This window comes from Rattus norvegicus, chromosome 8 (assembly GCF_021556685.1).
Source record: "Rattus norvegicus strain SHRSP/BbbUtx chromosome 8, alternate assembly SHRSP_T2T, whole genome shotgun sequence".
NCBI lineage: Eukaryota > Metazoa > Chordata > Mammalia > Rodentia > Muridae > Rattus > Rattus norvegicus.
In genome coordinates, this window is record NC_141541.1 from 78,970,640 (window position 1) to 78,986,266 (window position 15,627).

Consider the following 15,627-nt stretch of genomic DNA (forward strand, 5'->3'; position numbering starts at 1 on the left):
GAGAAAAAACAGTTACTTCAGAGACAAGGTATAGCCATACTGTATCAAAACATAAGAGGCAAAATCTTTAGAGAAATTTTAAGCACAATCTTTTAGCTCATAATTATGGTGCATAGCATAACCCTGCCCTTGGAGGAGGTAAAACAGGTGCTTTACAGGCAGCAGGGTTGCAAGTTCAAGGTCAGGTTGAACTGTGTAACTAGACCCTGTCAAAAATCCCCAATAAGAAAGGATAATGCCCTTTATTTTTCCTTTGTGTAAATAATGTATATGTAAAACACTCGGAGTCATACAAATGTATGCAGATTTTCCTGTGAGCTGTGCTTCTGAAGGTTTTTATGAATATATCAGATGCTTTAGGGTAAAGCGCATGTAACGATTGCCCATCTTAAGCTGTTTCAGCTCCTTCAGTCTGTTTTCATCTATATTGTGCATCTATATTTCTGCAGCTTTGAAAGTCAAATGCATTTTCCCTGGCAAAGTTCAATATGTAGCTTTGAAAGAAATTATTAATAGAAAAGTGATAGCATCATTAAGTAATGCAGTCAATATTCAGATATTCATTAAGCTATGGATAAGTTTTTACAGGTTTTGTTTGAATCCAGAACTATCCATTGTGATTGATTGGCATGTCTGTTAATTCATTTCAATCTATAGCTTGCTCTCTGACTTAGTTTCTCCTAGGATTAATTGTTCAGAGACTTTGTTGATTATCTCATAGAGCATGGGTTGTAAAGTCTTCTTTAAAGGGCCAGAGAATAAATGTTTTAGCTGTTTTGGGCCATGTAGTCTGTGTCATAACTACTCAGCTATGCCATGAGAGCGTGAAAGCAGTTAGATGTAAAAGGTGAATAGACCTGGCCTTTTTTCAATAAAAATAGCTGTTTCCCAAGTCCTGCATTAGGGCCTCCAGTGTCTAGATTTTGCTGGTTGTATTCCATGGTGTCTCTGAACATAGTTCTGCTTACTGCAGTTGCTGGGAGGGTGGAGATAGGCTCTCAGATTCAAGGACAGTGTGAGAGACAGCTGCTTCACTGGTAGGATGCCTCCACGTGCTGCTTTTGTATGGATCTCAAGTGATAAGTTTCAAAGTGGTCATAGTATTAACTGAAATAGTTGTAGAAAAAATAACTTTTTATATACTAATTGGTTACCAAGTAGTGTCATTTATAAAGGAGAACCAGGATATGTATTGTTTTTTTTCTCCTTTTATTCACCAAGTTCCAAATAATGAGCTAGTTTGCTTGCACCGCCAGCACTACTAATAAAAGGAGCTTTGATTTTCTTTGCTTTTTGTCCTTTAATTGTGTATTCATGGCTTTAGTATATTTAATGTATGTCAGTCTGTTGTCATCATTGAGGTGAGTGTTCTGCTGGTGCACACCCTTAGCTGTCTGTGTAAAGGCGCTCTAGCTTTGCTAGACCTGTTTGTAACCACCACTTCTGTTAGTGGTCATCACTGTGTCAGCACAGCAGTCAGGGCGAGGGGTCACTGCTCTTGAGTTACTCATCATTTCTAGGCCTTTTCTGCAAGCAGCTCATAGGGGTGCTTCCCAGTTACCCATTTCCTGTGGCCCACAGCCCATTCTTAAATACAGTAGTCTCAAAATAACACACCCCCATCACCAAGGCCATCACTGAGGAGACTTGAGAGGTCCTCTGTTAAATTCTTACTAAGATGAACAGGTTACTGTATTGCAGATCAGTTGTGCCCCTTGGAGTAGAGCACCAACTGGTACATATTTCTTTTTATTTCGGTTGAATTCGTTTGATCTAATTTTAATTATTGGTCTAAGAAAATCTGTAAGTTTTGGGAGTCTACAGTTATTTTTATCTAATTCTATACATATTTAAAATATTTTCTTGACTTCACATCAAAGATATTCAGAAAGTGTCCTTCTACTCCCTTTTTAGTAATTGTTTTTGAAAATTCTTTGATTTGGGCTGGAGTGGTTAAGTAACACAAGCTGTTCTCTGAAAGGTCCTGAGTTCAATTCCCAGCACCCACATGGTGGCTCACCACTATAACTGCAGTTTAACTCTAGTCCTGTGGATCCGATGCCCTCTTCTGATGGGCAGACAAATACATGAGGATAAAATACCTGTATACATAAAATACATTAAAAAATTCTTGATCTAGTCTATTTCTTTAAAAAATACAAACAAGATATGATGTTTGTGTAAGGGTAGCTTAGCTCCAGGTAAACCCAGTCCTTTGCTTTTGTCTTGAAGTTTAAGTCTCTAGAATACTGTGACTGTGGACAGATCCTCTTGGTCATTTTCAACACTAAGAATCATGGCTGGGGATGTAGCTGAGTTGGTAGAAAGCTTTCCTACTATGTATAAAGTCTGGACTTTGACCCTAGCACCATACTTCAAAACAGCCCTTCTTCCCTAGACCTGATGTATTAGTCTAGATCCTGGAATGAACGTGTGCAGTTAGTGTTTCTTTGTAGTTGACTAAATTGAAGATGTCATTTACTTGAGAAATTTTTTAAAACATTGAACAAACTAGGATTTTAAAATTTTTTTATTTATTTAATGTATGAGTGCTCTGCTGCATATACCTCCCCAGGCCAGAAGAGAGCATCAGATCCCCTTATAGATGGTTGTGAGCCAATATGTGGTTGCTGGGAATTGAACTCAGGACCTCTTGAAGAGCAGCCAGTGCTCTTAACTGCTGAGCCATCTCACCATCCCTTACTTGAGTTATTTTTTTTTTCAAACATTATGTCTAGAATGTTCTTTAAGGGCTTTAAACCTTCAGTTCTCAAGAAGTTCTTTAGCTGGGTATGGTGGTACACAGATTTAAACCCAGCACTTGGGATTTAGACACAAGAGGAGCTTGGTGAGTTTGAGACCAACCCGGTCTATATAGCAAGTGCCAGCGCTACATAGTGAGAGCCTGTCTCAAGAACAGGAGGGGCTAGAGAGATGGGTTAGCACTTGAGAGTACTGACTGCTTTTACAGAGGATCTGGATTTGAGTCCCAGCATCCAGCTCACAACCATCTATAACTCCACTTCTAGGGGGTCCTCTGCCCATTTCTGGCCTCTTCAGACACCAGGCACATACGTAGTATACTTATATACATGCAGGGAAAAGCACTTGTACCCCTAAGATAGAAATGAGTAACAAGAAGGGTCCCTGCAGTACCCTAAGTACACGAGTGCTGTGTCCATTCCCTTTTCTGTGTGCCTATGTCCACAACACCTCTCTTCTGAGGGCCTTTCCTTTGTGGGCTGGGAGACATGCAGTCTGTGTACTTTTCAAAGCCAGGGGTGCTCCTGTCTCTTCATCTAGTAGTTGCTTGCTGTTCACATCACAGAGTGCTCTGTTTCTTACTACTTCTCCTTTTCCTTGATACATTTTGGTATAGCACATGTGAGTCTATGGAGTAAAGTCTAGATGGATGTTTTAATGGTAAAGACCAACGAATTACATCTCATGATTAGTCTCATAGTCTTTAAAATTGTAATTCTATTTTGTGCGTTTGAGTGTGTGTGTAGATTAGAGTACAACTTGTGGGAGTGGCTTCTCTCCTACCATGTGAGTCCTGAGGATTAACCTCAAGTCATCGGACTTGGCAGCAAGTGCTCCACCTACTGAGTCATCTCACTGGCTTGTTTGTTTAGTTGTTGGTTTGTATTACACCACAGGCTTCTTACTCAGTAACTCCATACGGTTGAGAGTCTTCTAAGTTCTATTTAATTTACTGTAGGACTGAAGCTAAGCCCTTTAGAAAGAGTAGCGTCTTACAGAGTATTTATTTCAGCAGATTCTTAGTGCTTCTTATTTAACACATGCAAGCCTGGTGCTCTTGTCCTTACAGCTAACTCATATTGTTCCCATGCACAGAAAAACTTACTTTTCCCCAAACTGTTTAGTGCAGTGCCAGCAGATGTGAGGCAGTCACTGACGTAAGATGGTTTTGAAGGCTTATTCAGTCAGGTTGAATATAGGTCTTTTTATTTAACCATGCAGAGACCTATATATCACACATTAGCCTAAAGAATGGCAGTAGAATATGAATGAGAAGTGTGTGTGAGGCTTGACTCTGACTTTTTGCTGTCCCTAGGCTGTGTGGAAAGAGAGGAGCTTTATGTTAAATCCTTCAGCATGACTAGGAGTTGTAGGCCCCACTCAAGAAACTGCTTGAGCACCTGATTTTTAGAAAATGTGATTCATTTTCATGCATGAAATGCTCTTATACCAGATAATCCCTCAAGTGGCTAAATTAAAGATTGTTTTCGATGGGAGATTATTTTCAAACACATTGCATATTTATACACAGGTGTCATGGTTTGGACATTTTCCCATTTCTTGTATTTCTTGGTTTGTCTCTGTATTATAAGGATTATAAGAAAAACGTCTAGGGAGCTCAAAAGAAGGCCCAGTAGTTAAGAGCACATGCTGGTCTTATAGAGGACTGCACTGTGCATGAGTGCACACGCACGCACGCACGCACACACAAGTATTAAAATTTAAATGAAAAGAGTTCATGGTATGCAGTATCAGTACACCGATAGGCAGTATTTATATTGCTGTTGGTGTATAGCACAAGCATGCGGTCTGAAGTTCAGATCCCAAGCATTTATGTAAAAACCCAAAGGGATGTACACCTATAACTCTTGAGTGCTGAGGTGGGAATGACAGGATGGGACAGGCAGATCTCTGGAGCTCTCTGGCCAGCCAGTTTAGCTAACTGGTGAGCTCCCTATTCAGTGAAAGACCCTGCCTCTGTGTGCACATGTAGCAATATACTCTTGTGCATATGCACACACACATACAACATCATAGTTGTTATCCATGGTAAAAAATTAATTTTGACTTGACTTGAAAGTTGCTTGAAATCTTCTGTCAGTGCTAGGCCGGAGGAGTTGGTCCTCCTTTTCTGGACCTGCAGCGTCTGAGTCATCCGGACACAGGTTAAGTGGTGCGCAGTCTTCAGCCGTTCACACCCGCAGCATCAGAAGCTGTGGGGCCGGGACCAGCAGCCTGTTTGAACAAGTGCTTCCAGGCTTCTGTTGTTCTGTGGTGTTTGAGGAGCAGCACTCTCAGGCTTGCCTCAGCAGTGCTCCCAGCTCACTAGAAGCAGCTGTGTTAAGGAAGAGTTCCCGAGCACCTCATCTTTTGAGACTGTTATGCCTCCGACTTTTCCTGTGGCTTATGTTGGGAGAGTTTAGTAATTTTAGTGGTGTTTTCTTTCTTTTTTTTAGTGGTGTTTTCTTAATTAAAAAAGTTGTGTTTTTCCCCCTTTTGGCACACACAAGAGTTTAGTTGCTGCTAAGTCCCCTGCCCTTTCACAGTATACCCAATAAGCCATTTTTTTTTTCTTAAAGACAAAATTCATCCTCTTCCAAGGAAAACATCATCTCATTGAGATATTTCTGTTTTAAAGCTAGCACATAGTTAAATTTGGGAGTTAAATCAAGTATCTTTGTTAAAATTTCTTCTTTTAAATGGGTGTGTTCTTTGCTTTGCCTACCTGTAGCACAAATACCATTTCTAAATTGGCCATTAGCTGGTATGTTTGTGGCAGCTTGAATTTATTTAACAGATACTTTTCTAGACAGAGTAATTTGGAACCGAGTTGTGATCATCCCTTCTCCATGTCGCAATGTAGACAGGGAGGTGGGCTTTGTTTTCTTCATTTCTTTACCATGCGTCCACTTCATTGCTGGTTGTACTTCTTTTTTTTTTTTTTTTTTTTTTTTTTTTGGGTTCTTTTTTTCGGAGCTGGGGACCGAACCCAGGGCCTTGCGCTTCCTAGGTAAGCGCTCTACCACTGAGCTAAATCCCCAACCCCGCTGGTTGTACTTCTAACTCCTTTGAATGATAATGTTAGAAGTGTCTCTCATAGGCTGCGGAGATGGCTCAGGTGGTGAAGGCTGTCAAGCCCAGCCACCTGAGCTCGACCTCCATGGGAGAAGAACAAAATCCAAACTGACCCCTGCAGCCATATTCATGTGCCTCCCGCTAATGTCATATTAAAAAGTTTCTTTACAAACTATGAGCGGAGTGACATAAAAGAACTTTATTGACAGCTCTGTAGTACAAGTCAGGTTTGGATCGTATTAACTAGTTTTGTTAATGGAATGATATGCTTACTGAGAGATTTGCCTCTTTTTATAGTTATATATAGCAGAAGGGTGCTCCGTAGTATTAAGTGGGTCTGAGTTTTGATTGGAACATATTTGCATGTGATATGTGTCTTTAATGAATATTTTTAAATTATCTACTAGCTTAATTTGACTAATTTGTGCTATTAAAATGTAGTTCTCTGTGAGCTTATTTTACAGTTGATTATTCTTTGAATTTCAGGATGGTGATGAAGAAGAAAATGAGAAAGGTATGTTTGATGCTAAGTAGAGTTTATGGACATGTAGAAAAGCAAATTATAAGAAAATAAACATTCCTTATTTGAGATCTTATTTTAAAATAGTTTCTTTTCAAATTACCAATTTAGTAAATTAAGTTAGCTTCTTAATTTTCCAATTGGTTTTGGTTTTCTTTTGAACATGAGATGTGCCCTAATAGTACATATCAGTTACTGTAGTGAACCTTTCTTACTGTGGATTTAGTGATTTAATAGACTCAAAATCACTGTAGATTTTAAAAATAACTGTAGCATACGGTAAGTAGATTCTGTCTTTAAGACTGACACTGCAGTAACTCATACGTGCTTATTAGAGTTTCATGACTCAATGAATTCTGCACTAGTCCTAAGAATGGTGAACGACCAGAAAACTGGCTTTTGTTTGCTACTTAGAGAAACTTTCATATGATTTTCTGACATATGTAGTGTCTTGGGAAACTATCTTATCCAATACAATCACAGGACAACAGTAGCAATATGAGGTCACTATGAGGTTGAGTTCTTGGACAGAAGTCACATTATCCTAATTGGACTAGAAAGGACATGGAACAAGGCTCCTCAGCCAGGCAGAATTAATCAAAGCCTAGAAGCAACGATGGAATAAAGCGACTGACTGCAAATCTCACATACCTGACGTCTTCTTTCTATGGGAATGCAAGTAACCTTTGCAAACAGTCATTGCAGACCACCTGGGCAGGATGCAGACAGCAAGCAGCCACTTTCCTAGATGCACGGCAGAGCTTCTTCGGAGTCGACCGTAGCAGTTTTGCATTTGATCTGGACTACCCAGGGATTGAAGAGTGAAAAAGATGGGCCTTGGGAATACTCTGAAGACCAATGTCCTCAGATTGTGACCTTCCAGGAAGTCACCAAGGAGCTCCCAAGGTCACAAGGATTAAATCCCAAGATGAGCTGAACATTGAAAACAAATGTACACATCTCCCACTCTACCACGGAGGAAAACAATTCAGATACCATCAACTTCTAAGCAGAAGTGAAGATCTGACTCTTGAGGATGGATCCATTCTCTCACTGTTGTTGTTTTGATGTTTGTATGTAGAGATCATTTGCCCCTGAAGAATAAGTGATCTTAGGTAAAGGATTGTGTATGTTAGTTAATCCCTGTGTTCCCCTAACCCTCCATCAGTGCTAATGACTGGCTTTATATTTTCTAGGTCCTTTTCTAGCTTATGAATGTGAAATTGTTTAAACTTCTTGTTTTGCCATATTTATTCCTGTTAAATCCTCTTAGATATAGCAGGTTCTGGTGATGGCACACAAGAAGTATCTAAACCTCTTCCTTCAGAAGGGAGCCTAGCTGAGGCTGATCACACAGCTCATGAAGAGATGGAAGCTAATGCGACTGGGAAAGAAGCTGAGGATGACAACATCTCGGTCACAATCCAGGCTGAAGATGCCATCACTCTGGATTTTGATGGTGATGACCTCCTAGAAACAGGTAAAAATGTGAAAATTACAGATTCTGAAGCAAGTAAGCCAAAAGACGGGCAGGACGCCATTGCACAGAGCCCGGAGAAGGAAGCCAAGGGTTATGAGACGAATCCGAACCATAAAGACGGTAAGAAGGAAGACTCCGTGAAGGCTGATCCTGTCGAGAAGGAAGCCAGAGAAAGTTCTAAGAAAGCAGAATCTGGAGACAAAGAAAAGGATACTTTGAAGAAAGGGCCCTCGTCTACAGGGGCCTCTGGTCAAGCAAAGAGGTTTGTTTTTCTATGTCAGTTCTTTACGATACTGAAATTCCAGCATTCAATAAGATCGCGCTACATTAAGGGGGTGGCTTCAAGACCATGTACAATAATTAGTGTCTTATGATCCTGCCTAGAGTATTTTTGACCGTCATAAGTTATTTTTTAAAAAATTCAAGATCTTCATAATATGCAGTGTGTCCTGAGTGCATTGTCGAATTGTCAGCATATATTTGGTTTTTATTTTTTATTTATTTTTGTTTGTTTTCTTTTTTTTTTTTGTTTTTTTTTTCAAATTGACAATTTTTGTGTTTTATTTTTAAAAACCCTTGTGATGGTGGTTAATGAGCAACTGTCAGTCCTAAGAACACAAAGTGAAGTCAAGCCCCAGCCCTGAAATCTGGAGAAGATGGCCATATAACCACTGAATAGGATTGCCAGAAAACCTAGATCTTCAGGCATCTTGGGCAAAATCAGTACAAGAATCCTAAGGGAGCCTTTCAAGTAGCCTACTGTAGACCTTTGGAGTTGTCCATGTGTATGAGTAGAACCCGTTTTGCAATGTTGTCAATATCAAGTTGTTTGGGTTTTGTTTTGTTTTTTGTTTTCAATTGTCTTCTGGTGATTTGCCTCTTTAGCTCTTCAAAGGAATCTAAAGACAGCAAGACATCATCTAAAGATGACAAAGGTAACAATATTTTTTCTATTTATTTCATGATAACTTCACACACTTGTCTTTGTTCCCTTTGACATTTAGTTTTTAGAACTCCGTTGAGGAGATAAAAAGTTCAATAACCTCTAACTGGTGGCATTAAAACAATTGCAGCAAGCCTGTATGAACATGAGAGATGGTACAGGTGTTGTTAGTTACAGTGAGTTTGAAACATCAGACATGACCACATCTCTTTCCTCTTATTGTGAATATGCTTGTGTATATTTATGGACTCCTCTACTAACATTCAATAGTACTTAATTCTTTAAATTAGGATATACTTCTGTACATAGGAAGTATACAGTATTTAAATGTTTCAGAGATCCCTTCCGAATTTGACTTGTGTTGGTGGTTGTCTTATATAGAAAAATAATTTTATGTTCAATTCCTGTAAGATCTGAGGAACAATTTTTAAAAGTTCTATAGAATTGTACATGGTACTTGCTACACAAGAGTCTTTAAACAGCGCATGATGTCCCTTGAGCATCCCCCGTTCTTCTGGAGGGAGCAGATCTTACTGCTGCTTGTCACGTGCAGCTAGCCGGTTATCTTGTGCCCATGAGCAGTATGACTTCATGTTGTACCTCTTCTGTGATGGCTTTAAGACCATTTGTTTTCTAAAAAAGCATCCTAAAAGAACATGCTTTTCACCTATGTCCTACCAGATCCCCAGCTCTCTCTCCTGAACGTCAGAAGGAGGATTTCATGCCTTGCTGTGGTTGTGTTTCATTGATGTGTGTCAGAGTTAGAAATTACTACTGACTCGACTCAGTAACTATAATTGCAATGTCCTTGTCCTTTATAGTCAGAGTTCATGGATAAGATGCAAAGGTTTATCCTTTAAATTGAGAAACTTTAGTTAAGTGGTACCTTCTTTCCTGTTATCTAAAACTTTTTCCTATAATTAGGTAAGTACTCAGGCCCAAGTATTCCTAGTTACTGTAGATAAACAAACCTCTAAGTTACATGTCATAAAGTAAACCATTCTGATGACTGTCCTCAAGAATAGGAAAACATTAACTGTTGGTATTTCAGGATTTGAGCCAAAAGCTGTGTTGGCATTTATTTTATGTGACTTTATTTAAAGCCCTCAAATGTTTACTCTTCTTTTTGCACATGTGATAGCGTGGCATTTTAGAAAGCAGTGCTGGCACTAACTTGTACATACTTCATATGTGTGAAGCCATGTCTGTGTGGGACAGTTCAGAAAAGCTGTGATCATGTCCCTATCTTGTTATTTTTGAGGTCTCTATTCTTTCTGTAATGATTATTTTAGGAGGTTGTTTCTTATTTAGGTCTAGTGTAATTAAACTGCCTATGATTCCCACGAAGGTGGCCAGGTGTGGCACAGGCACTGCATGCAGCACCTGTAAGGCAGAGGCAGGCAGATCTGAGGTCAAGGCCTAGCCTAGTCTACAGAGTGAGTTCCTGGAGACCCAGGGCTACACAGGGAAATTCTTTCTCAAATAACTAGAACAAGCATACAAGCAAAAACCCCAAACCAAAAGAGAAAAGGGAAATGAAGGTGAATTATTAAAATGTTTGTTCTCTTTCCCATTTCTGAGCCTTTAGTGTCCCTGACAGATATCCAGCACTGGAGCAGCCTGCTCATTACCCCAGGGCAGCTTCCAGCATCTCAGTTCAGTGCAGTGCTTTGAGGACAGGTTGTTAACATTTGTTACAAAACAACAAAAAATAAGAAATTTTACCCACTTTGTGTTAAAATTCATGTAGCAGGAAATGTACAAATATTCATTCTCACTGTTCTCTTTGACTTTCATAATGGAAAGTTTGTAAGATTTCGTGTATTGTAATGTTACACTATCAAAATTTAAATGAGAAAAGATTTCATAATGGAAGCCTGTGAGCCTTGTAAGCAACTGCAGGCACTTAAGCCTCTGGTGTTAAATCTGTCCTAGGGAGCACAGGCAGTGCTGGTGGTGGCAGTGGAAGCTCGACTAAGAATATCTGGGTCAGTGGGCTGTCTTCTAATACCAAAGCTGCTGATCTGAAGAACCTCTTTGGCAAATATGGAAAGGTACGTTCTTTTTACTTTTAAATATTCAAAATAGTTACACAGATATATTCTATATATCATACTTTCTTAAATTTTTAGATTGATTTACCTTCTTTCTTTTCTGTTTAAAAGATTTTATTTTATGTGAGTACACTGTAGCTGTCTTCAGACACACCAGAAGAGGGTGTCAGATCTCATTACAGATGGTTGTGAGCCACCATGTGGTTGCTGGGATTTGAACTCAAGGACCTCTGGAAGAGCAGTCAGTGCTCTTAACCTCTGAGCCATCTCTCCAGCCCCAATTTACCTTATTTCATGTGTATGAATGTTTTGTTTGCATGATTTCTTTGTACCAGGTGTGTGCCTGGTCAGAAGAGGTCCTTGAAACTGGAGTTCTGGACAGCCGTGAGCTGCCATGTGGGTGCTGGGAATTGGACCTGAGTCCTCTGCAAGAATGAATAGCAAGTGTTTACAGCAGCTGAGCCATCTCTCTAGGCCTATCGTCTTTATATTTTTGTACCTCTGAGCCTTGGGAGTCTTTGAGTTCCAAGTGCATATTCTACTCATTTGAGCTAAGAACTGAGTTTTATTTATCAGGATGGGAACAATCTGGCAGATGCTGAGACTATTCGATCATCCTGAAAATAAATATAAGAGGCTGGAATTAGGTAGTAGAATAGATAAACTGCCGAGGAAGCAAATATTCTTGTGGAGGTTCTCAGCCACTAGTGAGGAAAATGTAAAACTGTGTTTTATTGATGATCATGGGATTGACTGCCATTCTCAATGTTTTCTATCTGACATCCTTAAGAACTGCTTTACTTAGATGACTTTCTAATTAAAGATGTAAAAGCCTCTAAATGATCGATGGTTTTGAAGTGTTAATGCTCTGTGTGTGTGCTTGCGCACAACTCCATAACAGTAAAGAGAACAACTACAGGACACTCAGTCAATAGATAGTGCTGTGCTACCAGTGCCTGCTTTTCAGTGCAGTCCCTTTTCTTTCTGTTGAAAAGCATGGACTTAAGTCTTCATCCTCCGTGGTTACATCATAGTGTCTACCTTGCTCTACTTACTTTGTCTTACTTTGTATGCATATGGTAGGCCTTAATCAAATTAATAACCAGTGTTGGTTATCAGAATGATAGTCCCATAATCAACTCTGGCATGTGTTGTGTTGTTTCAGTTATGTGCTTTGAGAGAACGCAAAGCCGTGCTTTATTTAGTGCTGGCACTTATCAGAATAGAAACTGTGAGAGTATCATATATATGATGCCAAGACTGTGAACTCAGGTTTTAAAGGCTTTTCTTAAAACTCAGATGACGCCTACAGCTTCCATCAACCCACCACAAACCCTGCCTAAAGTCCCTCTGCCTCCTCTTCCAGTGTCTTTGTTCCCTCTTCAGTCCTGCTTTTCCTCTCACTCCCACGTTGTCCTGCTCGGAACTGTCAGTTTGATGCTGGTCACCTTACAATGTTTGCCATATTCTTGGTATATTTTAAGTCTGCCTTTTTTTCTTTTTTCTTTATTCATTTTTTGAAATTTAAAGTGACTCAAAGGAAAGAGCAAAGGCTTCTTTAAAGTGTCTGCAGACACATCTGTCTGTACATTGTCCGTAAGAGATGTAGGGTGTGCCCAGTATGAGGACACTGGTCCAAATCCAGTTTCTTCTTGTTTGTCATTTTTGCACTATTTACTCTATTGATGTAGTTTGTTTGGGTTGTATATTTGGGTAGAGGTAATATGTACTTAAAATATTCAAAGGAATTACTTATCAGGGTAGATTTTGGTCACAAAAGTACGAGAGGATAGAATTACACCCACAGTGTATCTGTGCCGTCCCTTACCTTCATGGTCTTAGTGCTTGAGTCTCATCTGTTAGGAATTACAGTTCTGAGTATAATCTAATTTTACAGGTTTTGAGTGCAAAGGTAGTTACAAATGCTCGAAGTCCTGGGGCAAAATGCTATGGCATTGTAACCATGTCTTCAAGCACAGAAGTGTCCAGATGCATTGCCCATCTCCATCGCACAGAGCTACACGGACAACTGATTTCTGTGGAGAAAGTAAGTGTGACTAGTTTTTCATAAAAAGGGAAAGTAACTAGAGACCTAATCTGAAATAAAACTGTTTGAGTCTCATCAGTAGTCAAATTTTTGATTTTGGTGCATTTGAGAGTTTTTGGTTAAGATGCTCAGCAGGGAGAGTGGATGCAGATACCTTTATTCTAAACCAGCAGGGACAGGGATGCAGGTATCTGAAGCCTAAGGTGTGGGACAATCCTGTCAAGTATTTCAGATAAGAATAATCAACTTGTCTCAATCTAAAAATGTCTCTCATGAATGATAGACAGTGCATGGCTATAATTTCAGAGCTTGGGAGGAAGAAACAGAAAAATCATGAGTTTAAAACTACTATGAGCCCTTGGTCCCAAGGGAGACCTGATGACCCAGCATAGGGGGATACTGGAGCAGTGGGGGAGCGCTCTCATACAGGCAAAGGGGAGGGGGAGGGCAGATGTGGGATGGGGGGTTGGTGGAGGGGTAACTGGGAATTGGGATATCATTTGAGATATAAATAAATGGAATAATTAATAAATAAACATTAAAATTAAAAAAAAAACAAACCCCAAGACTACTATGAGCTACAAAGTGAGATCCAAACTTGCCCGGAACTGTCCTCAAACTTAAAAATCATCCTGTGTCCGCCTCACAAGTGGTAGGATTACAGTCATTTGTGACTGTGCCCAGCTCAAATCCATTTATATAATGTAACTCTAAAGCTTACAAATTTTTTTTGGGGGGGGGAAAGGAAAGGATTTATTCAGCTTACATTTCCACATTGCTGTTCATCACCAATGAAGCTTACAAATTTTAAGAACATTTATTTATTTTTGCTTTCAGGTCAAAGGTGATCCTTGTAAGAAAGAAATGAAGAAAGAAAATGATGAAAAGAGCAGCTCGAGAAGTGCTGGCGATAAAAAGAGTGCCAGTGACAGGAGTGCCAAGTAAGGGCGGGTTGATAGCTGTTTAGCCACGTCTGGCTTTTCATAGACAGATGACTTCTTGGTACATAGCAAAAGTAGTTATTCTGGTTTTTTTGTCTTGAATGATATGGTCAGGACACAAGCATCTATTAAAAAAGAAGAGAAAAGGTCATCTGAGAAATCGGAGAAAAAAGAAAGCAAAGATATTAAGAAAGTAGAGAAGGAGGAGAAAAACGACGATGGTCCAAGTGGGCAGACTTCAGAGACAGTGAAAAAGAGCGAAGAGAAGAAACGGATAAGTACGTCATGTACCCTTCTTCCCTCAGCTCCTCTTGGCTGTGCCCTTCGTGTTCGTAGTTCAGAGGCATAGCTCTCAAGGTTGTTAGGTCCAGAAGTAGAAAGGGATTTATAGACCAACTTTCCCTTCTACTACAAGGTCATATTCTTATAAGTAATGTCCCTGGCTGTATCTGTAAGTCTTAATTGACTTGGGTTTGGGCTGGAGGCCCCCCTCTCCCAAATGAGCAGTGGCCATTGATTTTCGATATCTTACTGAATTAGGATCTTTTGGTATTATTGAAAGTATTTAACAGATTATTGTAATGTGTTTGCATTTAAGTTAGACTTTTTTTATGTCAGGTGAAAATTCAGTTTTATTCAATATGCTCCTTTTCAACAATATTTTGTAGCCATTTGTTTATCTAAAGTATTGCTTTTTTTTTTTTTAGGTTCAAAGAGTCCAGGACATATGGTGATACTAAACCAAACCAAGGGAGATCACTGTAGGCCATCAAGAAGGGGCAGATATGAGAAAGTAAGTCTTCAAGACGAAGCTGTCTGCTTGTTTGACCTTTATTTCCAAAAGATAAGCTGTTGTCACCAAAGAAAAACATTGTTTAAGACGTCTTTAAAAGGCTGTATTACTCGTTAATTGGACTTCAGAAGATGTTTTATTGATTTATTTTGTATTTATGTGTGTGAGTTTGCATGAGCTTCTGTGCACTTTGTGCTTGCAGGGTCCCCTACCCTTAACCCCCCCCACGCCAGAAAGTAGTAAATCTCCTGGAACGGACTCAGAGGCAGTTGTGAGCTGCTGTGTGGTGTTGGGAACCAAACCCGAGTCTTCTGCAAGTGCAAAGGCTGAAAAGCACGGAAACCTTTGAGCCAATGCTACTCCCCTCATTTGAACTTTTAAAATGACCAGGGAACCTAAAGTATGGAACTGCACATGATTTTAATTATTTTCTAGTCTTATGTTTTGTTTCTTCTTCTGTAGGGTCATGGAAGAAGCAAAGAAAAGGAGAGGGCCAGCCTAGATAAAAAAAGAGACAAAGACTACAGAAGGAAGGAGATCTTGCCTTTTGAAAAGATGAAGGAACAAAGATTGAGAGAACATTTAGTTCGTTTTGAAAGACTGAGACAAGCAGTGGAATTCAGAAGGTAGGAGGAACATGTTTGATATGTCCTTAACATGTGTCTTTAGCTATAACCCAGCCTGCTAGGGACTGTATCCCCTAGAAGCCTGATTGTCAGTTGAAGGCAGTGCAGGCATGACCTGATGATTTAAGTGCATAGCATTCCACCATTTGCAAAATCCTTTTTGGTTTGTTGTCTCCAGCTCAGTTCTGTAAAGTTAATTAAGCCCGATGTTTCTATTAAAACCAGAGGCCCGGGGAGGCTGACTGACTCTGCCAAGCAGTGAGCTGATGAGTGGTGGAGTCAGGACTCAGGCCCAAGTCTTACTTCAGGTCCAGTGCTCTTTCCTCTGTTTCAAAATGCTGCCATAAAAACTAGGTCTTACAGGAGGGGAGAATTTCCAGGTAGT

General features: G+C 39.8%; 1 protein-coding gene across 30 annotated transcripts in view; it reads left to right on the top strand.

The window, feature by feature from the left end:
* Sltm (SAFB-like, transcription modulator) overlaps nucleotides 1-15,627 on the top strand; it is a 45,133-nt gene that overhangs the window by 19,344 nt on the left and 10,162 nt on the right. For 7 of the 30 annotated variants that reach the window (XR_015626640.1, XR_015626642.1, NM_001430279.1 and 4 more), the window contains 9 exons: nucleotides 6,325-6,352; nucleotides 7,632-8,100; nucleotides 8,724-8,773; nucleotides 10,717-10,835; nucleotides 12,733-12,882; nucleotides 13,720-13,823; nucleotides 13,938-14,101; nucleotides 14,531-14,616; nucleotides 15,079-15,242. Coding sequence is in view for 25 of the 30 variants with exons in the window: in NM_001430279.1 (NP_001417208.1) it covers nucleotides 6,325-6,352; nucleotides 7,632-8,100; nucleotides 8,724-8,773; nucleotides 10,717-10,835; nucleotides 12,733-12,882; nucleotides 13,720-13,823; nucleotides 13,938-14,101; nucleotides 14,531-14,616; nucleotides 15,079-15,242 (1,334 nt within the window). In the remaining 5 variants the exon portion in view is untranslated. Of the gene's footprint in view, nucleotides 1-6,324; nucleotides 6,353-7,631; nucleotides 8,101-8,723; nucleotides 8,774-10,716; nucleotides 10,836-12,732; nucleotides 12,883-13,719; nucleotides 13,824-13,901; nucleotides 14,102-14,530; nucleotides 14,617-15,078; nucleotides 15,243-15,627 lie in introns of all 30 variants that reach the window. The other 23 variants (XR_015626641.1, NM_001430280.1, XM_087562146.1 and 20 more) reach the window with 8 other exon arrangements.